Genomic DNA, 27,735 nt, shown 5'->3' on the forward strand with positions numbered 1-27,735 from the left:
CAGAACTAATGTGGTTACAGTGGTCAGAGGACCTGACTAGGCCAAGAAGATTCAGGTCTGGATCTCACCTCTACCAATGAAATTTGCTGGCTGACCCTGGGCCAGTAACTCATTCTGCCATATTAGTATGGTGATTGCTAGGATAAAAATGGAAGAGAGAACAACATGGACCATTTTAGGTCCCTGCTGGGGGAAAAGCAGCTCATGATGTCTGGTATAAATAAAATTGTGGATACAGCTTAGTGAAAAGGACAATTGTTCTGGACTTTAGTTCATTCGGTATAGTTGCCGCTCTTTTGGAAGGAGGCACAACTGCTCATTCAGAAGTCCTACGAACATTAAATACAACCAGTGGAGCAAGCAGGACAGAGAATGTAGTCCTAACAATGTATTGTCGAAGGCTTTCACGGCCAGATTCAACTGGTTGTGGTGGGTTTTCCGGGCTGTGTGGCCGTGGTCTGGTGGATCTGGTGGATGTGTAGCAGACTTCCCTCTGTGATACACCTCTGAAGATGCCAGCCACAGATGCAGGTGAAATGTTAGGAACAAGATCCACCAGACCACGGCCACACAGCCCAGAAAACCCACCACAACTAGTAGTCCTAACAAATTAATCTATTAAACCCAAAGGTCTGTGATGCCCCTCCATAACATGTCTTCACCAGGTAAGACAAATAACTCAAATCTTACAATAAATTTTAATTTAAAATTAAAACTTTTCATTGGCATATAAAAAAAAGGTTAGACAAGAATACAAAAATATAAACTCACACTGCGACAACCGTATTCAACAGCTAAAATAGTGTTATTTACTTTCACTCGGAAAGGTTGGTGAAGATCTGCCAACACTTGAAATATTTGTATGGTTGCTCTTGTGGGAATTCTTTAGTGTACCTTAAGTTGTCTTGAGCAAAGCTGTTTCCACACTCCAAGCATTTATGTGGTTTCCATGGTGCTTCCCCCTCCCCCGCCCCCATGTGAATGTGTGGATGAGCTTTTCACTTGTCACTCAGGGCAAAACTATTTCCATAATCCAAGCATTTATAAGGTTTCTCCCTTGAGTGGACATGCAAATGGGCCCTAAGCTCTTTACTCAGATCAAAGTTCTTGCGATACTCAAAGCATTTATGTGGGTTCCCCCATGAAAGAAACATTCATGCCACTGATAGATAACAAGTTAAGAACTGTGAGCAAAGGTCTTTTGACAATTGAAGCATTTATGAAGAAGAAAAAGAGTATGGGTTTATAACCTGCATTTCTCTCCTGCAAGGAGACTCAAGGTGGCTTACAAACTCCTTTCCCTTCCTCTCTCCACAACAGGCAGCTTGTGAAGTATGTGGGGCTGAGAGTTCTGAAGAACTGTGACTAGCTCAAGGTCACCCAGCAGGAATGTAGGAGTGGGGAAACAAATCTGGTTCATCAGATAAGAGTCTACTGCTCATGTGGAAATGTGGGGAATCAAGCCTGGTTCTCCAGATTAGAGTCCACCACTCTTAAGCCCGATACCAGTGGTGGCAAACCTTTGGCACTCCAGATGTTATGGACGACAATTCCCATCAACTGATGGGAATTGTAGTCCATAACATCTGGAGTGCCAAAGGTTCGCCACCACGGCCCTATACCTTGCTAGCTCTCTGCAGTTTCTTCCCAGTGTGTCGCTCTGAGCAAAGAGCTTTTGACAATCCAAGCATTTATGCAACTTTGATCCAGTGAAGGTATGCTGATGGGAGCTAATATCTGTGCTACACATGCTAAACATTTCTATCATTTCTCCCCGGTATGGATTCGGTGATGAGCAGTAAGATGTGCACTCTGAGCAAAGCTCTTTTGGCAATCCAAGCATTTATGTGGTTTTTCTCCAGTGTGGATACGCTGATGGGCCATAAGCGTTGAATTCTGAGTAAAACTCTTTTCACAAGCTGAGCAGTTATATGGTTTCTATCCAGTGTGGATTCTTTGATGAATATTTAGGCTGTCCCTCCGAGCAAAGATCTGTCCACACTGCAGGCATTTATATGGTTTCTCTCCAGTGTGGATACATTGATGTCTAGTAAGCTGTGAACTGTGAGTAAAGCTCTTTCCACACTCCGAGCATGAGTATGGTTTCTCTCCTGTGTGGATACGTTGATGTCTAGTAAGCTCTGAAGACTCAGCAAAGCTCTTTTCACAGTCCAAGCATTTATGTGGTTTCTCTCCAGTGCAGATATGTTTATGTCTAGTAAGCTGTGAACTGTGAGTAAAGCTCTTTCCACACTCCAAGCATGTGTATGGTTTCTCCCCTGTGTGGATACGTTGATGTCTAGTAAGCTCTGAAGACTCAGCAAAGCTCTTTTCACAATCCTAGCATTTATGTGGTTTCTCTCCAGTGTGGATACGTTGATGGGCCAAAAGCATTGAATTCTGAGTAAAACTCTTTTCACAAGCTGAGCATTTATATGGTTTCTCTCCAGTGTGGATACGCTGATGGGTCATAAGCGCTGAATTCTGAGTAAAACTCTTTTCACAAGCTGAGCATTTATATGGTTTCTCTCCAGTATGGATTCTTTGATGAATATTTAGGCTGTCACTCCGAGCAAAGATCTTTCCACACTGCAGACACTTATATGGTTTCTCTCCAGTGTGGATACGTTGATGTCTAGTAAGCTTTGAGGAAACAGTAAAGTTATTTCCACACTCAAAACATTTATATGGTTTCTCTCCACTGTGAATACGTTGATGTATGGCAAGGTGTGAACTGTGATTAAAGCGCTTTCCACATTCCAAGCATGTGTATGGTTTCTCCCCTGTGTGGATACATTGATGTATGGTAAGGTGTGAACTGCGATTAAATCGCTTTCCACACTCCAAGCATATGTATGGTTTCTCCCCTGTGTGGATACATTGATGTCTAGTAAGCTGCGAACTGTGATTAAAGCGCTTTCCACACTCCAAGCATGTGTATGGTTTTTCCCCTGCGTGGATACGTTGATGCCTAGTAAGCTGTGAAGATTTAGCAAGACTCTTTTCACACTGCAAGCATTGGTATGGTTTCTCCCCAGTGTGGATATGTTGGTGAGTAATAAGGTGTGAACACCAAGTGAAGCTCATTCCACGCTGCAAGCATTGGTATGGTTCCTTCCCAGTGCTGAATCGCTGTGTTCCAGGACTATCTCCTTCCGAACCTAAGTAGCTTCTATGCCCCAAGCATTTGTAAGATTTCTCTCCTCCATTAATCCTTTGATGTGTATCAAACACCTGGAATTCAGTGCCTCGAGAAGCAGAACATTCATTCCCTCTCTTCCGTTCTGTTCCAGTGTATGTCTTCTGTTCTTTTCCATCACACAGGATGTTTTGTGGTTGTCCCTCATGCTTGTTCTGGGAACCATCAGCCTCTGAAATAATGTGACAAAATTGGTAAGACCTTCATGGAAAGTGGAATGTAGAAGGCTATTAACTCCTCTTGAGGACAAGACAAGAATAATTTGAAAGGGAGATACCTCTTGTCATTTATCAGCTGTTCATGCTTTCTTGAAGGGGAGTTGCATAAGAAACAAGCTCCATATTCAGAGGAAGTATTTCAGTGAAGAGGAAGATTTTTAGACCTGCCCTTCTTATCAACCCTCTAGGGACTCTAATCGACAACAGTGCAAAACGGGAGCCTGGACTAGAAGGAGATCAGTCAAATCTTCTCTTGCATGCAAATAGAGAACTGACTGTAGTCACTGGGCACTTAGTTGGAGCTGAGTTTTACACCTGAACTGAACTGTGAAAACGTAATCTGATTCTAAATATATGTAGCTCACTTTATTTTCTGCCCCCAGGTAAATTCAGCCTCCCAAGCCCCTGCGTTCTGTAGACATGGCTGCAAAGAAAATGGAAGCTAGACAATGGGCATTTTCAGGGGTGGCCCATCTTCTGGGAATGTCTCCCCAACAACCCCCCCCCCCTCACCTGGAGCTTTCCTTCCTATCTTTTCAAAGTTATAAACTCTTTTTCACCACAAGATGACAGGAGATTTGTGAATTAATCCGGTTGGGTCCTAGTGCTTACCTAATTCAGTCCCCAAGGCACTAGGACCCAAGCACAGGCATAGCTACCATGAGGACATCCAGGGACAAGTGCCCCGGGCGCCACCTTGTGGTGGGCGCAAAAATTGCAGGTTCGTTTGTGACTTTCTGTATTTTTTACTGTTTTCCCAATTTTGGCCTGCAGGGGGTGCAGTTTTTAGGCTAGCAGGACCGAAATTTCAGGCTATCGTCAGGTGACTCTCCTGATGATACCAGCCAATTTTGGTGAAGTTTGGTTCAGGGGGTCCAAAGTTACGGACCCCCAAAGTGGGTGACCCCATCCTCCATTGTTTCCAATGGGAGCTAATAGTAGAGGGGGCTATCATTTTGAGGGTCCATAACTTTGGACCCCCTAAACCAAACTTCACTAAACCTGGGTGGTTTCATCAGGAGAGTCTCCTGAAGATAGCCTAAAATTTTGGTACTGTTAGCTTAAACATTGCTCTCCTGACAGGCACCCTCAAATTTTCCCCAGGTTCTCTCTTTAAATCCACCCCCTTTGGAGTGGATTTAAAGGGAGAATCTGGGCTCCCTAGATCAAAAAAACATTGAAAGTATAGTTGAAGGCTTTCACAACCAGATTCAACTGGTTGTTGTGGGTTTTACAGGCTATGCGGCCGTGGTCAGGTAGATCTTGTTCCTAACGTTTCACCTGCTTCTCTCTGTGATACACCTCTGAAGATACCAGCCACAGATGCAGGTGAAACATTAGATACAAGATCTACCAGCCACGCAGCCCAGAAAACCCACAACAACCAACATTGACAATGATGCTGTTTGGGGGGTGGGTGGGTGGGAAATCTATTCTGAAACAGCATCACTTTCAATGTTGTTTAAATTAGGGAGCCCAGAGTCTCTCTTTAAGGTGGATTTAAAAGGAGAATCTGGGCTCTCTAGTTTAAACAACATTAAAAGTGATGCTGTTTCAGGGTGGATTCCCCCCCTTCAAAAAATAGCATCACTTTTAATGTTGTTTAAACTAGGGAGCCCTGGGTGTGTTTAGATTTGTGTGTTGGGGCATGTTCTATTATGTGATGATGACTTTGAGATGATCTGGTGCAAAAAAATGTTGTTTGGTCGTGGTGGGGGAGGAATGCTGCCCATATGTCCCCCCCCCCCCCCCGCCCCGCAAAACTCAGATTTTGTCCCGGGCTCTATTTCCCCTAGCTACGCCACTGGACCCAAGTGGAGCATTCTAGAGCAAAGAAGGTCCAGGAAATGGCAGATTAATTCACAAATTTCCTGCCATCTTTTATGGTGAGAAATAGTTTAGGACAAAACATTTATTTCCAACCAGCCTTTTACTCAGGGGGGTTATCTTTGCAGCTATTTCATGAGCTTCTTCTAACCTGAGGAGTATTTGGGGGATATTTTTGAGCTAACATAATTGTGCCCATGGCTTTTATAAATTGATCAATTAGACATTATTTAGGATTTTATGCTTTTACTTTGATGTTTGAATCAACTTTAGGAGCTTTGAGAAGAAGCAGAATAAAAATAAATCAATGTGTTTTAAAGCTTAGCACTCTATACAAATTTCCTGCCAAATTTAGGTTTTAACTTCTCTTTCACACTTGAGAAACCTTTCCTAGCCATTCTCTGGCTGTTGCCTCTTGAGAAATTCCTCCAGCTGGTTAAATTTAGCCTAAGAGGAATCCTACCTGCTTCTACCACACACGTTAGCAGATACCTGCTGATCTCTCTGTTTCTTCTGTGTCTTGGTCAAGTTGATCTCCTGCTTCTTTCACTAGGGATAGGGAGACAGGTTTGGAAACCTGAAGTGCTTCTTTGAAAGAAAGAAACAGACCCGTTACTTCCAGACATTCCAACTCTGAGAAATATTTATTATTATTATTACTACTAAAATTTCTCGACTGGTCTCCCTGTCGTAATAGATTAGAGTGGTTAGCAACGGAATTCACACAAAATCCATAACATCAATATTCGACAAGACCTGGCACCTTACAATAAAACCCAGTGAGGAGGAACAATCAGGCACAAAAATATCCATAGGGATTGGGACCATAAAAAAGTAAAAACTGGAAAAAGCGAAGTGAAACAAAATGAAGGAAGGCCCGCGGAGACTGAAAAACAACACTGCTGGATTTCACCATAGGCCTGGCAGAACAGCCCCATATTATAGGCTCAACAGGACTGAGACAGATCCCACAAGGTTCTGGTCTCAAAAGAATATTCCACCAGGCTGGAACCAGACTGAAAAGACTCTGGTTCAGGCTGTTATCACCCCAGGTATCACTAATAAGTTGTTGTTTGCAGAAGGTAATGCTCTTTGGGGAGTACATTGGGAGAGGCGGTTTCACAGACATGAAGGGAAGCCCTAGCCTACAGCTACCTGGTTGTTTCCTCCCAAAGGCAAGTAGGATCCAGGATCCCAGTCTACTGTGTCTCTGATGAAGGGCAACAGTCCAATCGCTCTTCTGCCTTTAAAGAGACAACACAGTCCTTTCAGCATAGGAAGAGGTGGCTATGAATCCCAAAAGCTCATACTAACAATCTGGAAATTATTTTTATGACTTATACATCTGAATTTTGTATTGAGGAAATTTTTTATACCATTTAACCTGAATAGAGCTCAGAAGGCATACGTTGTCTTTTCTTGCTCTTCAACCCAGACAGAACCTGCCAAACTGAATTCAAGATATGTCTGGTAGGTGGGAATTCAGCAAGCAATGTTCACTATGACATACAGCCAAACTGACCCAGCTAAATCCTGTTTCCTTGACTTGTTGTTCTTCTTCAGAAGAGTTTGGATTCATACCCCGCTAGTCTCAAAGAGGGCTACAAATTCCTTCCTTTCATCTCTCTGCAGCAGACACCTTGTGAGGTAGGTGGGGCTGAGAGAGTTCTGAGAGGACTGTGATCAGCCCAAGCTTATCCAGCAGGTTTCATGTGTAGGAGCAGTGAAACAAATCCAATTCATCAGATTAGAGTCTGCCACACATGTAAAAGAGTGGGGAATCAAACCTGGTTCTCCAGATTAGAGTCCACTGCTCCTAACCACTACAACATGCTGGTTCTTCACATTCTGCCCCCTCATTTTGCTGAATCTGTGAACACATCTAAGCCTATATTTAAGTAGAATAATGACTCCAGAAGGGCCCCTATTCATCCTGTGAAGTTGTTCCAGTTGCAGTATCAGGCAGATTCACAGTAGCATGACAAGGACCTTTGATCTCCGGATAGGAAACCAAAAGGCTTTGAATAAATTACACAAAGGAAGCTAGAGGCCAAACGGTTGTAGATCAGAAGAGGTTGATTTACAAGGGGGCCAGGAAACGGAGTTTACCTGAGAACCAACGGGAGGGAACAAAGAAAATTCTGATCCAGGCCAGGCAGGAGAAAGCAGCTCCTGATCCAAGGTCTGAAACAAAACCTGATTGAAGCGATGCTACAGCTGAGAAATCTATGTGTTAGAACATTTCTTACTTTCTGTTTTTTTAATAAAATCTTTGGAAAACTCAGTGGTTTTGAGTATCTGGAAAAAAGATCCCAGGATTTATAAGACACGCATTGATCTCCACATTCCTGGTCTTGTGACACACCCCTTCTGTCCCCTCCACCACACACTGATCTTCCTCAGTTCTCATGGGAGGTTGTGGTATCCTTGGGGCAAGCAAGCATCTTTCTGAACTTCATAAAATGCATATTAAGTACTCTATACAAATATTATTGTTATTCTTTAAAATTCTCATTCCCATGGCTGCTCTGGAAGGCCCGAGGGGGAAGCCTTGTTGTCATCCCAGAACCTGTTATGGAGGCCAACCGCCCTCCTTTCAATGGATTTTTACTGGCACTCAAGATTTTGCTTGCCCTGAAAAAAATGAGTTTATTCTATCCACAAAGGGCTGTTGGGGTGGTGGAGTGGGCCTTCCTCCTCTACCGTGTTCCTTTTCATTTACAAACCAATGTTTGTATCCACATTAACACTGACAGATGCTAGTAATAATGCAGAACCACCTCACTTGCTTGAGTCTGGACCTTCTACATTCCCATACTGAGAATATCAATGGGGGCCTTGCTGCTGGTGGTAGAAAAGTGCTGTCAAGTCACGGCTGACGTATGGCGACCCTGCAGGGTTTTTAAGCCAAGAGATACAGAGGTGATTTCCCACTTCCTTCCATTGCATAGTGACCCTGGACTTCCTTGGTGGTCTCCCATCAAAATACTGTCTTGGACTGATCCAGCTTAGCTTCCAAGAGCTGCTTAGAAGGAAGTGGGCCTTCTCAAGAGGAATGGCTTCAGCCTTCAGATGTGTGAATCAAGGGAAAGGGGAGCCTTACCCAGAGAGGCCACGTTCCGACGATTGTCTTCCATGACTTCCTTGTGAAGCTTTCTTTGGTCCAGATCCAGCAGAGCCCACTCCTCCTCAGAGAAATGGACACACACCTCCTCAAAGGTCACCAGACCCTGAAAAGAGAAACAAACAAATACTCCTTCATCGTCACATAAAATGCAAGAATTCTTCGCCTTCTAAGGGCAATCCATCAGATGTTTTCATTTTCTATCCAGTCAGCAAGACAGATACCAGGCAAGTGAAAGAGAAAAATTCTCCCTGGCCTAAGAAGTGTGTGTGTGTGTGGGGGGGGGGGGGTATCCAATGGCAAGTTCCAGAGTTCCACACTTACCCCAGCAGGTGGCCCAGAAGCTGCTTTCTCTCTACCCCAAAGAGCTGAAAAAGAACGTACAACACCACCTGGAACGATAAAAAGGAACGATAAATGGAAGCATTTTATGCTTTCCAAATATGTTGCATTTCAGCTCCTTAGAGGAGAGGAATAAGATTCTCCCCATGATAGCTCACGATCGCAACTATCCCCCTGTGTTTTTGTTTTGGATAACTTTTTTTTACTTCCATGATTTCGCCAAATCCAATCTTGGGACGGTTACTGGATACACAGATTCCACAGACACTTTATGTCTCTTATATTTACATGCCTTCTTCTGGATTTTCCCCCACTCTACAATCCCAACCCAATGGCATTATTCTCATATGTGGAATCCTGACTGTTCAATTCAAATGCAGCTATAATTTGCTGATTCCCCATTGTTATAATATATTATAAACTGTTTAATGATTGATTTTTGGATTAATGGACACACACACACTTGTGTGTGTGTATAAATACTTATGATTATACCTATGATTGTGTGTGTGTGTGTGCGTGTATCCATTAATCCAAAAATCAGCAAATTATAAGATATAGTAGCTGCATTTGAATTGAATAGCCAGGATTCCACATATGGGAATAATGCCATTGGGTTGGGATTGTAGAATGGGGGGAAATCCAGAAGAAGGCATGTAAATATAAGAGACATAAAGTGTCTGTGGAATCTGTGTATCCAATATATATATAATAAAAATATTATATTCACATGTTTTCATAAGTATGTTCTGCCTTTTTATTTATTTATTTATTTTTAAATTATTGTATAGTTTGAATTTTCCGTTGAATATATATAGGTATCATCTTACATTTTCAAACAATACATTTTTCCCCTTTTACTCCGTCCCCCCTTGATCTTATCTTCTCAATTTTGTTTTAAACAAACAGCAGTAAGTTCATTCTTTGTAGCCTCTTCTCCCATATTTCCTCATTAACTCCAGCTTCTTTCATCCAGTCCACGTATATTGTCCACATCTTCAAAATGTCGCTCTGCTTTTCTTGCCACGTCTTATTTTTGGTTAATATATCGAAAACATCCAGCGTCACTTGTTCCCAAATATATTCCAACCATTTTTGAATTTTCCATTTTTTCTTTTCTTTCCAGCCCAACGCTATTGTTGCGTGTGCTGCTTTAATCATTATTTTAAACATATGCCTATATTTTTTATTCACTCTTCCATTTTTCATTACACCCATAAACGTTAAATCATCATTTAAAACAATATTAATCTTCACCAGTTTTTCAATATACTTCACCAGTTTTCTTTTTACCTCTGTGCATTCAATCCACATATGACTATAATATGCCTCCTGATCTCCACTGTGCCAGCATTTGGGACTGAGTCCCTTTATCATATATGCCAATTGTTTTGGTGTTCTGTACCATTTTAATATCACTTTTCATTCTAACTCCATATATTTCTCAATCTTTATAGTTTTCCGTCTATTAATTTTTCAATTTTTCCAGTATGTTGTGCCTTGAGTCCCAGTTTGAGACTTGTGGGACATGCCAAACTTCCTGGGCTCATTTATAGCCACTAATAGCCACACAGGAGGTACATGCATTCTCAACATTTGCACAGAGAACACTATTGGGGGGGGGGGGGGCAGTTCAATTTCCCCAGTGGATTTTAAAAAACGATGTCAGGCTTTTCTGGAAACTTGCGAGGTGTCCGAAGCTCACAGGAAAATCTGTGTAGTGCCTATATAGCCCTGATCAATAGATTTATGTATCTGAAGACAGGGGGCACATTTCACTATTAGATATATAAACCATAATAGCCACAAAATATTGTATTTATGGATAATGAGGACATAAGCAACATCATACTGCCAAACATGGGTATTTATGGGATGATCCAAGACCATTTTGGGGGGGAAAAAACGCCCTGGCACTTAATACCTAGTCAGATAGAGCTTGGTTTTGAAAGCACACAACCATCCATCTGAGGTTTCTCAACTCTGATTGCTCCTTGCCTTATTGAAAATGGTGCAACAAAACACTCTTGATCTCTTTACTGTAGCATAAGAACTCCTGAGACCTTATGACGACGTAACTCTTTCCGTTGTCCCAAAAGAACTATTTACGCAATTTCTAAAATGAGATACTGGGGTAGAGCATCTTACCCGCACAGCACCAGGTGGAGGGAAGGGATCAAAGCACCCCTCCCCCCACACTCAAGGAGAACAACCAAAGGGAACAAAACCACTTTCGATCTTACCTGGAAAAGTTGTTTTCTGGTAATCCTCCAGTGTGTTTCTTTCCGGCACCTGAAACAAAAGTGGGGTTCAGAGAAAAGAAAGGCTGGTGAGAAAAAGAAGATGGAACAGTCATGGGTAAGTTCCAGGAAGCTCCATGGTGATGTTGAGGTTATCCTTCATCATATCTTATGCCCCACCCTCCCGTTACCTAGATGAAACCTTCTTACCTGCTGGTCCCAATTCTTGTCCTCTGCCTGGCTCAGGAGGAAGCCTTCTGCCAGGGCCACTGCCTGGGAACTGGACTCCGGCCCACATTCTCTGACCCAGTTCCCCATCTCTGGGGGCAGGACGGCCAGGAACTGCTCCAGGATCACCAGGTCCAGCATCTCCTCCTTGCTGTGCCTTTCTGGCTTCAGCCACTGGCGGCAAAGATGGTGGAGTCGGCTGCAAACCTCTCTGGGCCCCTCGGCCTCCTGGTAGTAGAACTGCCTGAATTGCTGACGCTGCATATCTGGAAGGAAGACATTAGTGTCTCCCAGGCTGTTCTTCATGGCTTCTTTCCACAATTCTCTTCTGTTTCCAGCCTCAGAGACATCAATGCCTTCTCTTGATTCAGGGACAGCTGAGTCCGGCTCCCCCCTCTCTTCTTCTCCAAACAGTCTCCACCTGGATCAACAGATCACCTTTCTCCTCTGCCAGATTCTTCCGTACAGGCAAGTGCCAGATTTGTGATGTCCTGAACTTTCATAGACAGACAAAAACACTTATATGTGGCACATTGTTACCCAAAATGGTGGGACGCAATGACCCTCTTTGGTTGGGGAAACTAGCTATAGAGCACAAGGTTGCTTAGCCTCGCTTGAGGAGCGTTGGGTAACTTTGATCGATATATTGCCTGTGTATAGGGGTTTCAGCTCGCTATAAGAAACCAGCAGAGAAAATAAATTTCTTTTTAAAAGGATTTTATTGGGAAAATAAGAAAGGAAATAAAAATAAATCCCCACTCACAATCACTCATTTACTGGGGTAAAAACACACACATACAAGGTTTCCTAGGATGCAATTTAGAGGTGAAAGACAGGTTTTGGATATATAGAGAGAGAAGGGATGGGGCATCAAAGATTATATTTGTAGTGGATGTCCAGGAAACAGAGACCTAATGGCTAGGCTCTCTAGGAGGTGATCAGTGCTGTTGGAACAATATTATCAAGCACCATGGTGGTGTGATAATTGAACACCTGACTGGGGTCTGGAGTGGGCTTTTATAGGGAAAAACATGTCTTGGGGCAGGGGAAATCATTTAACAAAGGTGAGGTAATAGTAAGAGTGTCAGACCATTGACCTGATGGCTGACCCATTATCTCAATGGGTTTTGGCTGTTGGACAATACAGGTAACGACTCTTAATGGGTGTTGCAGCATATACGGTCACAAGGAGTTTGAGTCAAAGGAAGTAGATTAAGAGAGATAGACAAAAGAACTGGTTTCACCCAGGTGTGCTGTTGTCCATATTCAAATGCTATTTCCTGAGTATGGGCCAGGCACGAGGTGGGGGGTTCCTTTAGGCATTCTTGCCCACAAGTTCAGACACAGTCCCAAGATGGAGTTTCTGAATCCAAACAGACTCTTGCATTCAGGGTACTGTTCTGCCAGGTCTGATAGGGCAGCATTCCGGGAGAAAGACTATTATCTCCCACTCTGCGCTACCCAGATCAGGTCGGCTACAACATGCATCCAAAAAAGTAAACTGATTCACGAAATCTCATACTAGAATCAAGGGTGTTAGTCTTCTGGAATTTCTTTAATGATGTTATGACAAACACTGAAATTAGTGTATAACTAGCGGGAATAACTAGCAAGCAGTGTAGTAGTTAGAATGTCAGGTTATATCTGGGAGACACAGGTTCGAATCCCCATCCTAGCTGCGTGACCTTGGGCCAGTCACACACTCTCAGACTGACATACCTTACAGGATTATTATGAAGAAATGGGGAGAATGTGTCCAGCCACTTTGGGTCTATACTGGGACAAAAAGAGGGGCGTAAATGAGATTTTATACAATAAATAAAACAACCGCTAATTGTTTTCATACCTTTTCTTTAGCTATGTAGACAAGAAATCTAAATATAACCAGTATGAAGAGCACTGTATGCCAAATAAAAATGATGATTTTGAAGGGCACCTTTTAATGAAGTAGTTGATCTTTATAGTCTGTTTTTGGTCTGGAAACTGTTATCCATTTTAAGCAGTTTAAGGATCTATGTTATTATGCTCTAGCTGGATTTTTTATGTTGCATTTTAATTAATAACTACTCATTTTGTAGAAGAAGAAAAAGAGTTTGGATTTATATCCCCCCTTTCTCTCCTGTAGGAGACTCAAAGGGGCTGACAATCTCCTTGCCCTTCCCTCCTCACAACAAACACCCTGTGAGGTGGGTGGGGCTGAGAGAGCTCTGAAAAGCTGTGACTAGCCCAAGGTCACCCAGCTGGCGTGTGTGGGAGTGCACAGGCTAATCTGAATTCCCCAGATAAGCCTCCACAACTCAAGCGGCAGAGCTGGGAATCAAACCCAGTTCCTCCAGATCAGAATGCACCTGCTCTTAGCCACTATGCCACTGCTGCTCTCTTGTAGGCTTTTATTTATCTTTTAAGTGCCCTGGGGAGGTTCCACGCACCTCGAGGGTTCCCAACTGTGCAAGTAGGCCTGGCCCAATGGCCAGCATCACACAACTGGGCCACTGGTTTTCTAGGTGGATGCTGCTGGGATGGGAGAGAGATGAAGATAGAAGTACAGATAAAGGTAGGTTGCCTATGGTATGGGAATAAAAAAGGGTTGCCAATTGCAGGTTAGGAAATACCTGCAGGCTAGGGCAGGTGGGGTTTGAGGAGGGGAGGGATCTCAGAAAGGCATAATACCATAGGAGGGCAAGCAAAATGGTAAAAGGTGTGGAATCCATGCCTTACGAGGAATGAGAGAGCTGGGTATGTTTAGTTTAGTGAAGAGAAGGTGGACCAGGAGTGATGGGTTCAAGGCGAAGGAAAAGAGATTCCATCTAAACATCAGGAAAAAAACTTCCTGACAGTAAGGGCTGTTTGACAGTGGAATGCTTGGCTAAATCTTTGGTGCACTTAAATCTGGTGACTGGAGCTGTGAACAGGTATGACAGATCTTTCCACAAACTTGAAAACTGCCCCACGTTTGCAGAAAAATGGGAAATCTAAGAAAACAGATACATTAGGAAGGGTCAAAACTCTGAAAAAGTAGCTTTAAGTAACAGATTCCCTCAGTGGCTTTTGCCTTCTGTCGGTAAAACCCGCGGCTGCAGCCAGGGCTTTTGGGACCAGACCAGATGGGAAGGATCCCTTCCCAACCCAAGCTCCAATGGAGAGGCGGTTTCCACAAGTTTGCACAGAAGCCAAGAGCAGCAGAAAGTGCAGCAGAGGCCAAAAGGGGATTCCCGGAAAGAAGAGGAGCTGCCAGAGAGCAAGGCTGGGGGGGAAAGGGCTTTGCAAGACGGAGCCCATCGGTTCATGATGTTTAGTCAATATTCTGGTTTCACCGGGGAATCTGCAAGGGGCGGATCCTGCAGAGCCTTTTCGCAAAACCCCAAACCTGGCCGCCGCCGCCGCCACTATCCCTAGCAGGGAGATGCTTTGCAAAAGAAATCTTCTTTCAATCGCTTACCTGTGTTTCCTAAAAACGGCTTCCTCCGTCCTTCTCCTCCCAACCTTCTCCCCATGCACGTGGCGCAAAGGGGCCGAAAGCGACTGCAGCAACTGGCACGCCAGCTGGGCTTCTTTGTTGATGCCGCTCTAGGAAGTCAGCCTTCCTCCCTTTAACCCTTTCTTTCTGCACTGGACATAAAAGGACTTTCCCCTGCTGGCTTTGGGAGGCTGCATCAATTTCCCCAGCAAGCCTCACTTCGATTTCCCTGCAAAGCGCAGCAAAAGGAAGGCAGGATCCTTCTTCGTCCCAGCTGACACTCCGTTTTGCCTCCAAGGAGGGGTCCTGAGATTCACAAAGGGAAGGAAAAAATAGCTCAGGTGGAGCCACTGGATGCAAAAGAATTTTTCTAAATACCAGTATGTCGGAAAATGCCAGAGTTTGTCCTACATTGTGGCTTGATTAATAGTGGGGGGAGTATTTCTCCCATCCACCCCCCACCCCCACCCCCATATGTCCCTGGGAGGGAGTCAAGCTTTATGGTGCCTGGATCCAGTTTTTCAGTCTCACAATTTTTCTCTGCCTGTTTTCTAAGCATATGATTGAAAGGCTGACGTACCAATCCTGAGGAAGGTGAGCAGGACTTTCCCCAGTCAAAGCCTGCCTGGGAGCCCCCTGAAGAATGCCCTGTATGCTCCATATTCCTGCCTTGACCTGAGGGCTGGACTGGATGACCTCCATAGTCTCTTCCAACTCTCTGTTTCCAGCCATTCCTTGACTGAATAATCCTGTGCTTAGGAGTTTTTGGAGCGGCAAAAAGGGCTAATGGGGTTTTGGGTGTATCAGCAGGGGCATAGCATCGAAATCGCAAGATGTCATAGTTCACCACATTGGTCAAGCCATACCTGGAGCACTGTATGCCGTTCTGGATGGCTCACTGCAAGAAGGATATGTGTCAGGATGCCTAGTAGTTAGATTGCTTTGGGGGCTGCTTTTTGCCTTCAGTGGGTGGGGGATGGGATATCTTTCCCAACTCTGTGTTGCCAGGTGCTGGCCAAGGTCAGGCACAGTGGTTTCAGTTTGTGCTATCTCACTGTTTGCATATTTTCTCTGTGCTGTTCTCAGGGGGGGGGGGATGTGGAAACATATTACTGTCTACTGAATTTTAATGGGGGTCGATTTTAACATATAGAGCCATATTTAATAACTATTTAAAATTTGATTTTATTTGTGCTCTATTTGTTTGTTTGCTGCCCTGAGCCCTTCGGGGGAGGGCGGTTTATAAATATAATAAATAATAATAATAATAATAAAATAATACTGCACGGGAAAACCCAGTCTTGGCTTTTCCAAGCTGTCCTCCAGATCATGAATAAACCTCTGTTCTCTACATGAAGTTTGTTTCAGTTTTTGGGGATCTGACAATATGGACAGAATGGAGCAGGTGCAGAGGAGAGTGACCAGGAGTGTATCTACAGAGAGTGATGCCCAGGGAAAACACAAATTACACCCCCTGCCCAAGGATCCTGTTTAGGCTGGCCTGAAAATCAAGTGTGCAGATTCAGAGGGGTTTTTTTAAAAAATGTATGCACTAACAATAATTGTGTCTCTCCTCTCTGTTACCTGTTGCCCTCTGGCACGTATGCTAGCATAATACTCAGAGCTGTTTGCATTCTTCTGGTGCCTGCCACTTGCTAGTTTGACAGAATATAAGGATCTCTTGTATATACAGAAATGGAAACATAAGAAGTGCCCTGCTGGATCAGACCAGTGGTACACCTAGTCCAGCATGCTTTCTCACAAAGTGGCCAACAAGTTCCACTGCATGTCCAAAAATAGGGTATAGAGGCCAATGCCTTCCTCTAAGGTTGTCACCTGGCACTGAAATTCACATATTGACTGCCTCTGAATGTGGAGGTTCAATAGGTAAAGCAGCAATGGCGTAGGAGGTTAAGAGCTCATGTATCTAATCTGGAGGAACCGGGTTTGATTCCCAGCTCTACCGCCTGAGCTGTGGAGGCTTATCTGGGGAATTCAGATTAGCCTGTACACTCACACACACGCCAGCTGGGTGACCTTGGGCTAGTCACAGCTTCTCAAAGCTCTCTCAGCCCCACCTACCGCACAGGGTGTTTGTTGTGAGGGGGGAAGGGCAAGGAGATTGTAAGCCCCTTTGAGTCTCCTGCAGGAGAGAAAGGGGGGATATAAATTCAAACTCTTCTTCTTCTTCTTATCCTAGCATAAAAAGAACATAAGAAAAGCCCTGCTGAATCAAACCAGAGGTCCATCTGTCTCACAGAGTACCAAACATTTCATCTGGAGATTCAAAAACAGGGCCTAGACCCTAGAGGGTATGATGTTTGTTATAGATAAAATTTTGGATTTGGTTTGGTCAAAAGGATAATTGTCCTGGACATTAGTTAATTATATATAGCTGCTGGTGCTTTGGCAGGAGGCAGAACTGCTTACTCAATTATTAATTAATGATTAATTAATCATTATTAATCATTATACAATGATGACATATGGCAATTGGGGCAAAGAACCTAGTACTAACCAAGGGAATTTACCCTAAAGGTGCACAATACTCTTCAATAAGATGACTTCACAGAATAGGACAGACAACTGACATTTTATAATAAACTGTATTCCAAAAATTTTAGCTGAGAATTGAACATGCCTTAACCAATACCAGTTCTACAGCTGTATAATATGGGCCTAATATGGCATGAAAACACTCAATAAGGTTTGGAAAGGGTAGGCTTGATGCTGAAGATTGGTCAACACTGGAAACATCTCTATGGTTGTGCTCCTATGTGAATTATTTGGTGTACTTTAAGATATGTCTTTTCAGCAAAGCTCTTTCCACACTCATTGCGGGTTTCCACCTCTCACCCCCCAGCCCCCCCTGCATAGATTTTTTGATGTGCTTTCAGCTTGTCACTCTTTCCACAATCCGAGCATTTATAAGGTTTCTACCCCACGTGGACATGCACATGGGCCCTAAGCTCTGTACTCAACAAAGCTCTTTCCACAATCCACACACATATATGATTTCCCCCAGTTGTGAATACATTGATGGGTAGTAAACTACAAAATTCGAGAGAAGCTCTTTGCACATTCCAAACAATTAAATGGTTTCTACACAGTGTGGATACATTGATGATGACTAAAATCTATTCTCCAATAAAAGTTCTTCCAGCTCTCCAAGCATTTGTATGGTTTCTCCCCGGGGTGGACATGTCGATGGACCCTAAGCTTGGAATGCTGAGCAAACCTCTTGCCATACTGATAGCATTTACATGGTTTTTTCCCATGTTGGAAATATTCATGTCTAGTAAGCACAGAACTCAGGGGTCTCTTCTCAGTGTGGGTTTATAAGTTGTAAATTCTGAGAAAAGTTTGTTTGACAATCCAAGCTTTTATGTGGTTTCTTACCAGTGTGGATTTGACAATGATCAACTATCTTGTCACTCTGAGAGAAGACATTTCCACAATCCACGTATTTATATGATTCATCTCCAGTGAGGATATGTTCATTGGCCATAAGATCTGTACTCCTAGCAAAGGTCTTTCCACACTCCAAGCATTTCTATTGTTTCTCCCCAGTGTGGATTCGTAGATGAGCAGCGAGGTGTGCACTCTGAGCAAAGCTCTTTAGGCAATCCAAGCATTTATGTGGTTTCTCTCCAGTGTGTATACGTTGATGGGCTATAAGCGTTGAACTTTGAGTAAATCTCTTTTCACAAGCTGGGCATTTATATGGTTTCTCCCCAGTGTGAATTCTTTGATGAATAGTTAGGCTGTCCCTCCGAGCAAAGATCTTTCCACACTCTAAGCATTTATATGGTTTCTCTCCAGTGTGGATTCGTAGATGAGCACTTAGGTTGTCCCTCCGAGCAAATGTCTTTCCACACTGCAAACATTTATATGATTTCTCCCCAGTATGGATATGTTGATGGGTCCTAAGTGTTGAAATCTTAGCAAAGTTCTTTCCACACTGCAAACATTTGTATGGTTTCTCTCCAGTGTGGATACGTTGATGGGCTGTGAGATCGGTACTCCGAGCAAATCTCTTTCCACAATGTGAGCATTTATAAGGTTTCTCCCCAGTGTGGATTCTATGATGATCTCGAAACTGTGTTCTCGAAGAAAAGCTTTTCCCGCACTCCAAGCATTTATATGGTTTCTCCCCAGTGTGGGTTCGTCGATGACCAGCTAGGCTATCATATCGAGCAAAGCACTTTCCACATTCAAAGCATTTAAATGGCTTCTCCCCAGTGTGGATACTTTGATGGACCTTAAGTGTTGAAATCTGAGCAAAGTTCTTTTCACACAGCAAGCATTTGTATGGTTTCTCCCCAGTGTGAATTCGTTGATGGGCAGTAAGCTGTGAACTCTGAGCAAAGCTCTTTTCACAATGCTTGCATTTATACGGTTTCTCCCCAGTATGGATACGTTGATGGGCCTTAAGACCTGCACTCCAGGCAAAACTCTTTTCACAATGCTCACATTTATACGGCTTCTCACCAGTGTGGATACGTTGATGGCGCCTAAACTCTGCTCTCCAAGAAAAGCTCTTCCCACACTCCAAACATTTATATGGCTTTGGTGCAGTGTGGGATCGCTGATGGGCCCTGAATTTTGAACTCTGAGAAAAGAACTTTTCACAATCAAAGCATTTATATGGTTTCTCCCCAGTATGGATATGTCGATGGGCAGTAAGTGTTGAAATCTGAGCAAAGCTCTTTCCACACTCAAAGCATTTATATGGTTTCTCCCCAGTGTGGATACGTTGATGTCGAAAAAGGTGTGAAGACTCAGCAAAGTTCTTTCCGCACTCCAAGCATTCATATGGTTTCTCCCCACTGTGGGTACGCTGATGTCTAAAAAGGTGTGAAGACTCAGCAAAGTTATTTCCGCACTCCAAGCATTCATATGGTTTCTCCCCACTGTGGGTACGCTGATGTCTGGAAAGCTGTGAACTCTGAGCAAACCTCTTTCCACACTCTAAGCATTTATGTGGCTTCTCCTTAGCATGGATGTTCTGGTGGTTAGTAAGCTGTGAACGCACAGCAAAGTTCTTTCCACACTCCAAGCATTTATATGGTTTCTCCCCAGTGTGGATCCTTTGATGTCTAGTACGCTGTGAATTCTCAGCAAACTTTTTTCCACACTGGAAACATTTGTATGGCTTCTCCCCTGTGTGGATACGTTGATGGACAATAAGGTGTGAATGCTGAGTAAACATCTTTGCACATTGCAGGCATTTGTATGGTTTCTCCCCAGTGTGGATACGTTGATGGATAATAAGCAGTGAACTCCGAGTAAAGCTCTTACCACACTGCAGGCATTTGTATGGGTTCTCCCCAGTGTGGAGTCGCTGGCTGGCAGAAATGCCTCCCTTCCAACCTAAGCTTCTTCTACGCCCCAAGCATTTGTCAGATTTTCCCCCTGCATTAATTTTTCCTTGTGTATCAAGCACCTGGGACTCAGCATCCTGAGATTCAGAACATTCATTCCCCTTCTTTGATTCTGTTTTGTAGTTTATTTTCTGCTCTTTTGCATTAAACAGAAGATATTCTCCCTTGGACTTGTTGTGAAGAACATCATCAGCCTCTGGAATACAGAGAAAAGACTGATAAGATTGTCATGCAATGCAGAATCAAGAAAAAAACACCATTAACTGCTCCAGATGACAGAATAGGAATCATTTGACTCTGCTCCTGCCATACATTTTTCAGCTGCTGAGGCTTCCTGGGGAGACGGAGTTCCATCAGAGACAAGGTTTCCCAGTGGAACTTCCATGTTTACAGGCATTCTCTTTCCAACCAACCAAGCAGGTTGGTTTGGATCGATTCCTCATACAGTCTTTTTAGGGACTGTAGTTGACAATACTGTCAAAGCAGAGGCAGAGGACTTCTGACAAATCTCTTCCTCTATGCAAACAAAAGACTGACTGCATTCATTGGAGGGAGATTTTGGAGCTTTACACGTGAACTATGGTAACTCAATTGGAGTTCCAAATGTATAAAGTTTACTTTCTGTCCCTGGCTTCCCAAGGAAGTGGAAGCTAGAAACTGAGCATTTTCAGTGGCTGCCCCTCATCACCAGAAGCTCACCTGAAGCTTACCCTGCTATGTTTTTAGAGACAGGCCAAAACATTTCTTTTTAACCAGGCTTTTACTTAGAGATATGTCTTTTAAGCAGTTATATGAGAATGTTTCCGGGAGATTTTTAAGGTAACTCAGTGCCGGTTTTATGGTTTTCCTGTGCCCACAGCTTTATTAAATGATCATTTAGGCAGTATTAAAATTTTATGCTAATAGTTTGCTTTTTGAGCCAACTTCAAGTGGTCTGTGGAGAGGCAGAATAAAATTAAAGCAATGTGTATTAATGGCAAGAACTATATTAAATTTTCCCGTCAAGTTTAGGTACAAATAAGTCAGCATTTTGTTCTCGATTTTAACTTCTCTTTCATACTTGAGAAAGCTTTTCTGGCCAGTCTCTGATCATTGACTTTTGAGAAATTCCTATCTAAAAGACAATTTGAGGACAATGTTAGAAAGGTATCAGGTATCATAGGGTTTGATAATTTGAACCAATAATCATGTTACTGCCAAAATGTATAAGTTTTTGTTGAGATTTGAAACAGAAGGAGGAGTGAAAGAATGTATGATGAAATAGGCTACAAATTTTGGACATAATATACCAATGGAAAAATGGGAGAATATGTGGTTAAAGGATCTGAAATTTATTCTAATTACTAGTCTTAAAGATATCTTTTTAAAAAATGATGTATTGGTGGTATTTGTTACCAGAGAAACTGGCAAAAAATGTATAAAAATGTTTTAAATGTGTTGGAAATGTGACCAGCATCTTTTTATTCTTTATGGTGGACTTGTAATAAAGCTGAAAATTTTTGCATACAAATATTCAACAATTCAGATTATTTTAAAGACTAACATATAAACTCAACAAGAGGCTTTTTGATCTTATGGACAGACAGCTTGAAAAAAACAAAGCTTTGTTTTTATATATAATAGCAGCAAGAATATTACATGTGCAAAAATGGAAAACACCTAAAACAGAAGAACAGCTTGTGAAGTTGTTGGAATTGTGGAAATGGCTAACCTTACTTCTTTGATTAGAGCAAATAACTTACCTAAATTCATTGATAGTTGGAAATCCCTAACTGATTTTTTGCATAAGATAGAAGAAATAGAATTGATGATGAGTGGATCAGAGGAATAGAAGAATGAGAAAATAGAGGAAAAAATGAACCTTGTTAATAAGAATAATTAAGGATTAATTGTAATTACAGCACAAGTAGTAAATGTTAACTGTGTTTATATTTGGTAAAGATAAAATCAAAAGCCTTTTTATGTGCCTTTTGTTTTTTTCTGCACTTCTGTGTACTTTTTCCCACTGTCTTCCTTTGCACATTGACCCTGGACTTCCATCCAAATACCAACCTCGACCAACCCTGTTTAGCTTCTCATATTGGGCTACCCTGGGCCATCCGGATCAGAGATGGCATTCTTCTAAGAAGGAAGGACTCCAGCTTTCTGCATGTGTGAATACAGGGAAAGAAGAGCCTTACCCAGAGAGGCCACATTCTGACCATTGTCCTCCATGACTTCCTTGTGCAGTCTTCTTTGGTCCTGATTCAATAGAGCCCACTCCTCCTTAGAGAAATGAACAGACACCTCCTCAAAGGTCACCAGACCCTGAAAATTGAAACAGTCACATAAAATGTAAGAATTCCTCCCCTTACACCACCAATCCAAAAGGACTATAATAAGATGGTGTCATTCAGGATTCAACCCACCAACAGATGTTTTCATTTTCTGTTCAGTGAGCAGTACAGATAGCAGCTGAGGGAAGAGATAGAGGGATACATTCTCTCCAGCCTAGGGGGGTGGGTAGAGGCCCTCAAGATCCAGAGTTCCACACTTACCCAACCAGGATGCATGTAAGCTGCTTTCTCTTTGCCCCAAAGAGATGGCCAAGAATGTATAACACCTCCTGGAATGATAAAAAGGCATTTTATAGTTTCTGAGTACTATTCATTTCAGTTCCTTGAGAAGAACGGGAATATGGTTCTCTTTGTTTTGGCTCATCATCATCATCATCATCATCATCATTATTATTATTATTATTATTATTATTATTATTATTATTATTATTATTATTATTATTATTATTATTATTATTATTATTATTATATAACAACACAGCACAAGTGTCTGGAACTCATCTCTGAATATTGAGTCCTTCCCAAGGACCTAGGATATTAGAGGTATTTGCGTTGAATGTGTGCAGTTCCTAGAGGGTGAGTTAGGATCAAAGCAGCCCACCTGTGCTCACAGTGGGAATGACACCCATTTGGATCTTACCTGGAAAAATTGCTCTGTGGTAACCCTCCAATGTAATTCTATGCTGTACCTGAAACAGAAATGGGGACAAGAGACAAGAGAAACTGATGAGAAAAGGAAGAAGATACAGACTAGGATGTGTTCCAGAAGGTTGAGGTAATCCACATTGATTTTGTGGGTATCCTGGATCATATCCTATGCTTCCCCCACCCCTGCCCATTACCTAGATGAAATTCTTTCACCTGCTGGTCCTGATTCTTGTCCTCTGCCTGGCTGAGGAGGAAACCCTCTGCCAGGGCCACTGCCTGGGAACTGGTCTCCGGCCCACATTCTCTGACCCAGTTCCTCATCTCCAGTGGCAGAATTGCCAGGAACTGCTCCAGGATCACCAGGTCCAGTATCTCCCTCTTGCTGTGCCTTTCTGGCTTCAGCCACTGGCGGCAAAGATGGTGGAGTCGAGTGCAAACCTCTCGGGGGCCCTCGGCCTCCTGGTAGTAGAGCTGCCTGAATTGCTGGCGCTGCACGTCTGGAGGGAGGACATTGGTGTCTCCCAGGCTCTTCTTCAGGGTTCCATCCCACAGTTCCCTTCTGTTCTCAGTCTTGGAGGCATCAAGGCTTTCTCTTGATTCAGGGGCACTTAAGTCCAGCTCACCCCTCATCCTCCCTTCCTCGTCTAAGAGTCTTCACCTGGACCAACCAATCACCTTCCTCCTCCGCCAGATTCTTCGGTACAGGAATGCCGGATCTGTGACCTCCTGCAAAGCAAAGACTGGTTTTGGAATTCAGGTTTCATAGACAAACATATATGTGATTAGACCTTTGGACTTCTGTTCTATGTTGCAATGATAGACAATCACTAAAATTACTGAATAAGTAGCTGGAGGGGGAAAATAGTGTAGTGGTTAGAATGTCAAGTTAGCTTAGAGGGGCGCAGGTTCAACACCCCCCCCCCCCACGCCAAGCAAGCTAGCTGGGTGATTTTTCTTTACTTTTATTGGATTTAAATTCTGCCCAGGTCAAAAGTTGGGTTGACCTGTTGGACTGATCCGTGACTATGCCTTCGCCTGCCTTGACCAATTGGACTGTCTTCTGACCATGCTACCTGTGTGCTACCTGTTATGTCCTGCGGGACTGGACTTGACCACACTCTGCCTGCCTGCAGCACAGTGGCCAGATTAGGACATTTCTGTTGATTTAAAGGATGGAGACTGCAGAAGGTGCAGGGGGGTGGGTGGGCTAAGAATGGTATAATGCCATAAACATCCAAATATCAAACAGTTCACACGCTGTAATGCAGGCTGTAATGTAATTTACAGCCCGAATGCTACGTATGAACTGTTTGATATTTGGATGTTATAGACGTCACATTCATTGTTGATTGTAATATATATAATGCCATAAACACCCAAACTGCAAAGCAGCTATTTCCCGCACAGGGACTATGGATGCCAACCTCCAGGTGAGGGATGGAGATCACAAATAGCAGAAATCGGTTCTCCTGGAGAAAATGACTGCTTTGGAGGCTGAGCTATGGAATTATACCCTGATGCGGTCACTTCCCAACCATCATCGTCCCATTGGTCCACTCTCAAATCTCCAGGAATCTCTCAACCTGGAGCTGGCATCCCAAAGGGGGAACTGATTCTGGAGATCTCCAGGTCCTACAGAGATGTTGTCAACCCTTGAAGGACAGAAAGAAGCATGAAATGGGAAGATGAGCATTCAGAGCATTCAGGAAACAGGAAACAGGAAATGAGATGCCTCCAGCAAGTGTTCCCAGGTTCACAGGTGAAACTATTAATCTTTTAGGGTTTGTTTTATAATTCGGGGGTTGGGCGGTATATAAGTTCGAAAAATAAATAAAAAATAAATAAAAATAATTAAGTTCTGCCTTCTGATGCACCTCAGGCAGGTTCCTTGGAGCAGCAGCAGAAAAACGTTCCAGATTAATAAATCAACATTTTTGTACTACAATGAAGCAAAGCAAGGAAGAGATTTTTCAGACTTTGTGGCTGATTTGAGAAACCTGAGTCCAGATTGCCAGCTCCTTCAGAAGATATCATCGAATGCTTCCACAGCCAGAATCAACTGAGTGTTGTGGGCTGTGTGGCTGTGGTCAGGTAGCTTTTGCTCCTAAGGTTTTGCCTGCATCTATGGCTGGCATCTGAAGCACATCTGACCATGACATGCCTCTGAAGATGCCAGCCATAGATGCAGGTAAACGTTAGGAGCCAAGACTACTAGACCACGGCCACACAGCCCAGAAAACCTGCAACACACAATCCTTCATAAGGGATCACCATGTCGCAGGGCGGTCAGTTCTGTGGGCTTGCCAGTCCACCCTACCTTGCTACGGGCTTCTCAGTCCAGGCGCCAACACCCCTGGACACCTCTGCTCATCTTTTGAGATCATTTCTGCCCCACAACAAAGGCAGGTTGATGGGAAAGGTGACAGAGGAAAATGCCAAAAGAGAGGAGATTTTGCTGGAGTTTGGAGGCAGCAGCCGAAGGCACAGAAGAAGGGCAGAAGGTGCAGCAGAGACCGGAGGAGGATTCCCAGGAAAGGACATCTCAGCCTCCAGGCAAGAAGAGCAGCTGCCAGGGAAAGAGTTTGCACCGGTTTATGATGCTTAGTTAATATTCTGGCTTCACTGGGGAGTCTGCAAGGGGTGAATCCTGCAACACCCCATATGCCCCCTCCCCAGACCAGGGAGATGTTTTGCAAAGGAAATCTTTTAATCGCTTACCTGTTTCCTAAAAACCCGGCGCTGCTTCCGCCGTCCCTCCCCCAACCGCATTAAGGACCCCCCCCCCCCATGTCGCACAATGTAGCCGGAAGCAACTAGGCAAGTCAGCTGGACGGCTTTGTTGATACCACTCTAGAAAGTCAGCCTTCCTCCCTTTAACCCTTAGACTGACTTTCTGCACAAGGTATAAAAGGACCTCCTCCTAGCAGCTTTTCCCTGCCCGAGGCTGCATTAATTTCCGCAGCGAGCCTCGCTCCGATTTCCCTGCAAAATTGTAGCAAAGAGAAGGGAGGATTCGAACCCCCTTCTTCATCCCAGCTGATACTCCGTTTTGCCTCCAAGGAGGGATCTTGAAGTTCAGGAGGGGAGGGAGGAAGGCAACTAAGAGGGAGCCACTGGATGCAAAAAACAACAACCCAAAAACATAACCCTGTATATACGTCTGGAAAATGCCATCTCCTGTCCCTAAGAATTGCATGGGCGATACAGAGAGGATTCTGGCTGGGCTCACTATCTTGAGCAATGCAGAACATTTTCCAGGCATCGGCTGTGCTGCTCCCCTTAGACTGACTCTCTGCGCTGGGCATAAGAGAACCTGTTCCTGGCTTCGCCCGGCTTTTCTGGCCAGTCTCGCTCTGAATTGTCCTGCAGAGTGCAGCAAAGGGAAATCAGGATTCGAACCCCTTTCCCCTCCCAGCTGATGCCTCCAAGGAGAGATCCTGAGGTTCAGGAGGAGAGAGAGGAAGGCAGCTAAGATAGAGCCACTGGATGCTAAAAGATGCCCTCTATATATGTTGGGGAAATGCCAGCGTCACCCGTTTGCTAGGGCAACATTCAGTGACCAAAGAATGAATTAACATAGCAATGCAGGCTCGCAACAATAAGGGCCCGGCAAACAGGGGGTTTCTCTGTGTGGCAGGCTTGCTTTCGTGATTCCAGCTTCGAATTTTGGAAGTTGTTTTCTCTGCTGTGCTGTCAAAAGATTCCAAATAGCCTGTAGATGCAGCATAAAGCTTCTTAGGAGCTCCTGCCATCCGCTTGAGAAAGCCCTCTGGGTGCCCCGCTCAAGACCTGAGCCCTGGCCCCTTGACTTCTCCCTGCCGGATCCTGGCACATCTTCTCCCAAAGCACTCATGCCATCAGCATCAGACTCTCTGGTTACCATCTCGACCTGCACGCAGCCTTCTCCTCCCAAAATGCTCACACTAGATTAACAGGGGTAGGGAACCTGCGGCTCTCCAGATGTTCAGGAACTACAATTCCCATCAGCCCCTACCAGCATGGCCAATTGGCCATGCTGACAGAGGCTGATGGGAATTGTAGTTCCTGAACATCTGGAGAGCCGCAGGTTCCCTACCCCTGCACTAGAAGCACCTCTTGGCTAGAGGTCCCAAGAGATCCACAAGAAGCATACAGCTGGTCAAGTTCTCTAAAAGCATTTATGTTTATTTCTTTGTTTTGAACTTTTACAATAAATCTTTGAGAAATCAGCTGGCCTGGAGTTATTAGGAGGGAAAAGGACCCAGGACCGAGGTGAGATAAGAGTGGCTCTCCCAAGCTTAATCTCAGCCTCAGTCGTCATACTCTGCAACGGAAATACTTTTACTGTCAGGCCAAAGAATCTCTACTATAACTTTCGCTAGGGCAGCCACGCAGGGCTGGGGAACCCACAGGGCTCTTAATAGGACTTTTCAGTCAAAGGTTACAATAAAACAGGGCGATCAAACACACAATACAGGGCAGTCAAGAACAAAGAAAAACAATCTGAAACGCAACGCAAGATGCTCAGAAGACAATGAATGAAAACTGGCGAAGTCTCGCGATACTTTCGCTACCAACGAGACTTCGCAGCGGCGGGAAACTTGAGGCGGGAAAAAAAACCTCTTTATCTTGGGTGCTTGGGAGAGTCTGTAGGGGGCTGCCTGGCTGCGCCCATTGCTTGGGGGTCCCGCCCCAGCCGAGCCGGGGCCCAGTCTTCCGGGGTTACAACAGTTCAATGAGTTCATTGTCCTTT

General features: G+C 43.9%; 3 protein-coding genes across 3 annotated transcripts in view; 1 reads left to right on the plus strand and 2 right to left on the minus strand.

Annotated features, from left to right (window-relative positions):
• Positions 1 to 27,735, plus strand: part of LOC125428548 (zinc finger protein 420-like) — a 472,581-nt gene that overhangs the window by 419,396 nt on the left and 25,450 nt on the right. The window lies entirely within an intron of this gene.
• The window catches only part of LOC125428603 (zinc finger protein ZFP2-like), a 145,324-nt gene that overhangs the window by 16,133 nt on the left and 101,456 nt on the right, over positions 1 to 27,735 (minus strand). The window lies entirely within an intron of this gene.
• Positions 1,584 to 25,786, minus strand: LOC125428562 (zinc finger protein 345-like). Its single transcript, XM_048488876.1, is given in 11 exon segments — positions 1,584 to 3,371; positions 5,737 to 5,832; positions 8,348 to 8,474; positions 8,693 to 8,760; positions 10,954 to 11,002; positions 20,082 to 20,215; positions 22,200 to 22,326; positions 22,557 to 22,624; positions 22,996 to 23,044; positions 23,217 to 23,729; positions 25,722 to 25,786. Coding segments are annotated over 10 exon segments (2,742 nt in total). The 5' UTR covers positions 23,634 to 23,729; positions 25,722 to 25,786; the 3' UTR covers positions 1,584 to 1,764.

The sequence above is a fragment of the Sphaerodactylus townsendi genome, linkage group LG03, assembly GCF_021028975.2.
Source record: "Sphaerodactylus townsendi isolate TG3544 linkage group LG03, MPM_Stown_v2.3, whole genome shotgun sequence".
Classification (NCBI taxonomy): Eukaryota; Metazoa; Chordata; class Lepidosauria; order Squamata; family Sphaerodactylidae; genus Sphaerodactylus; species Sphaerodactylus townsendi.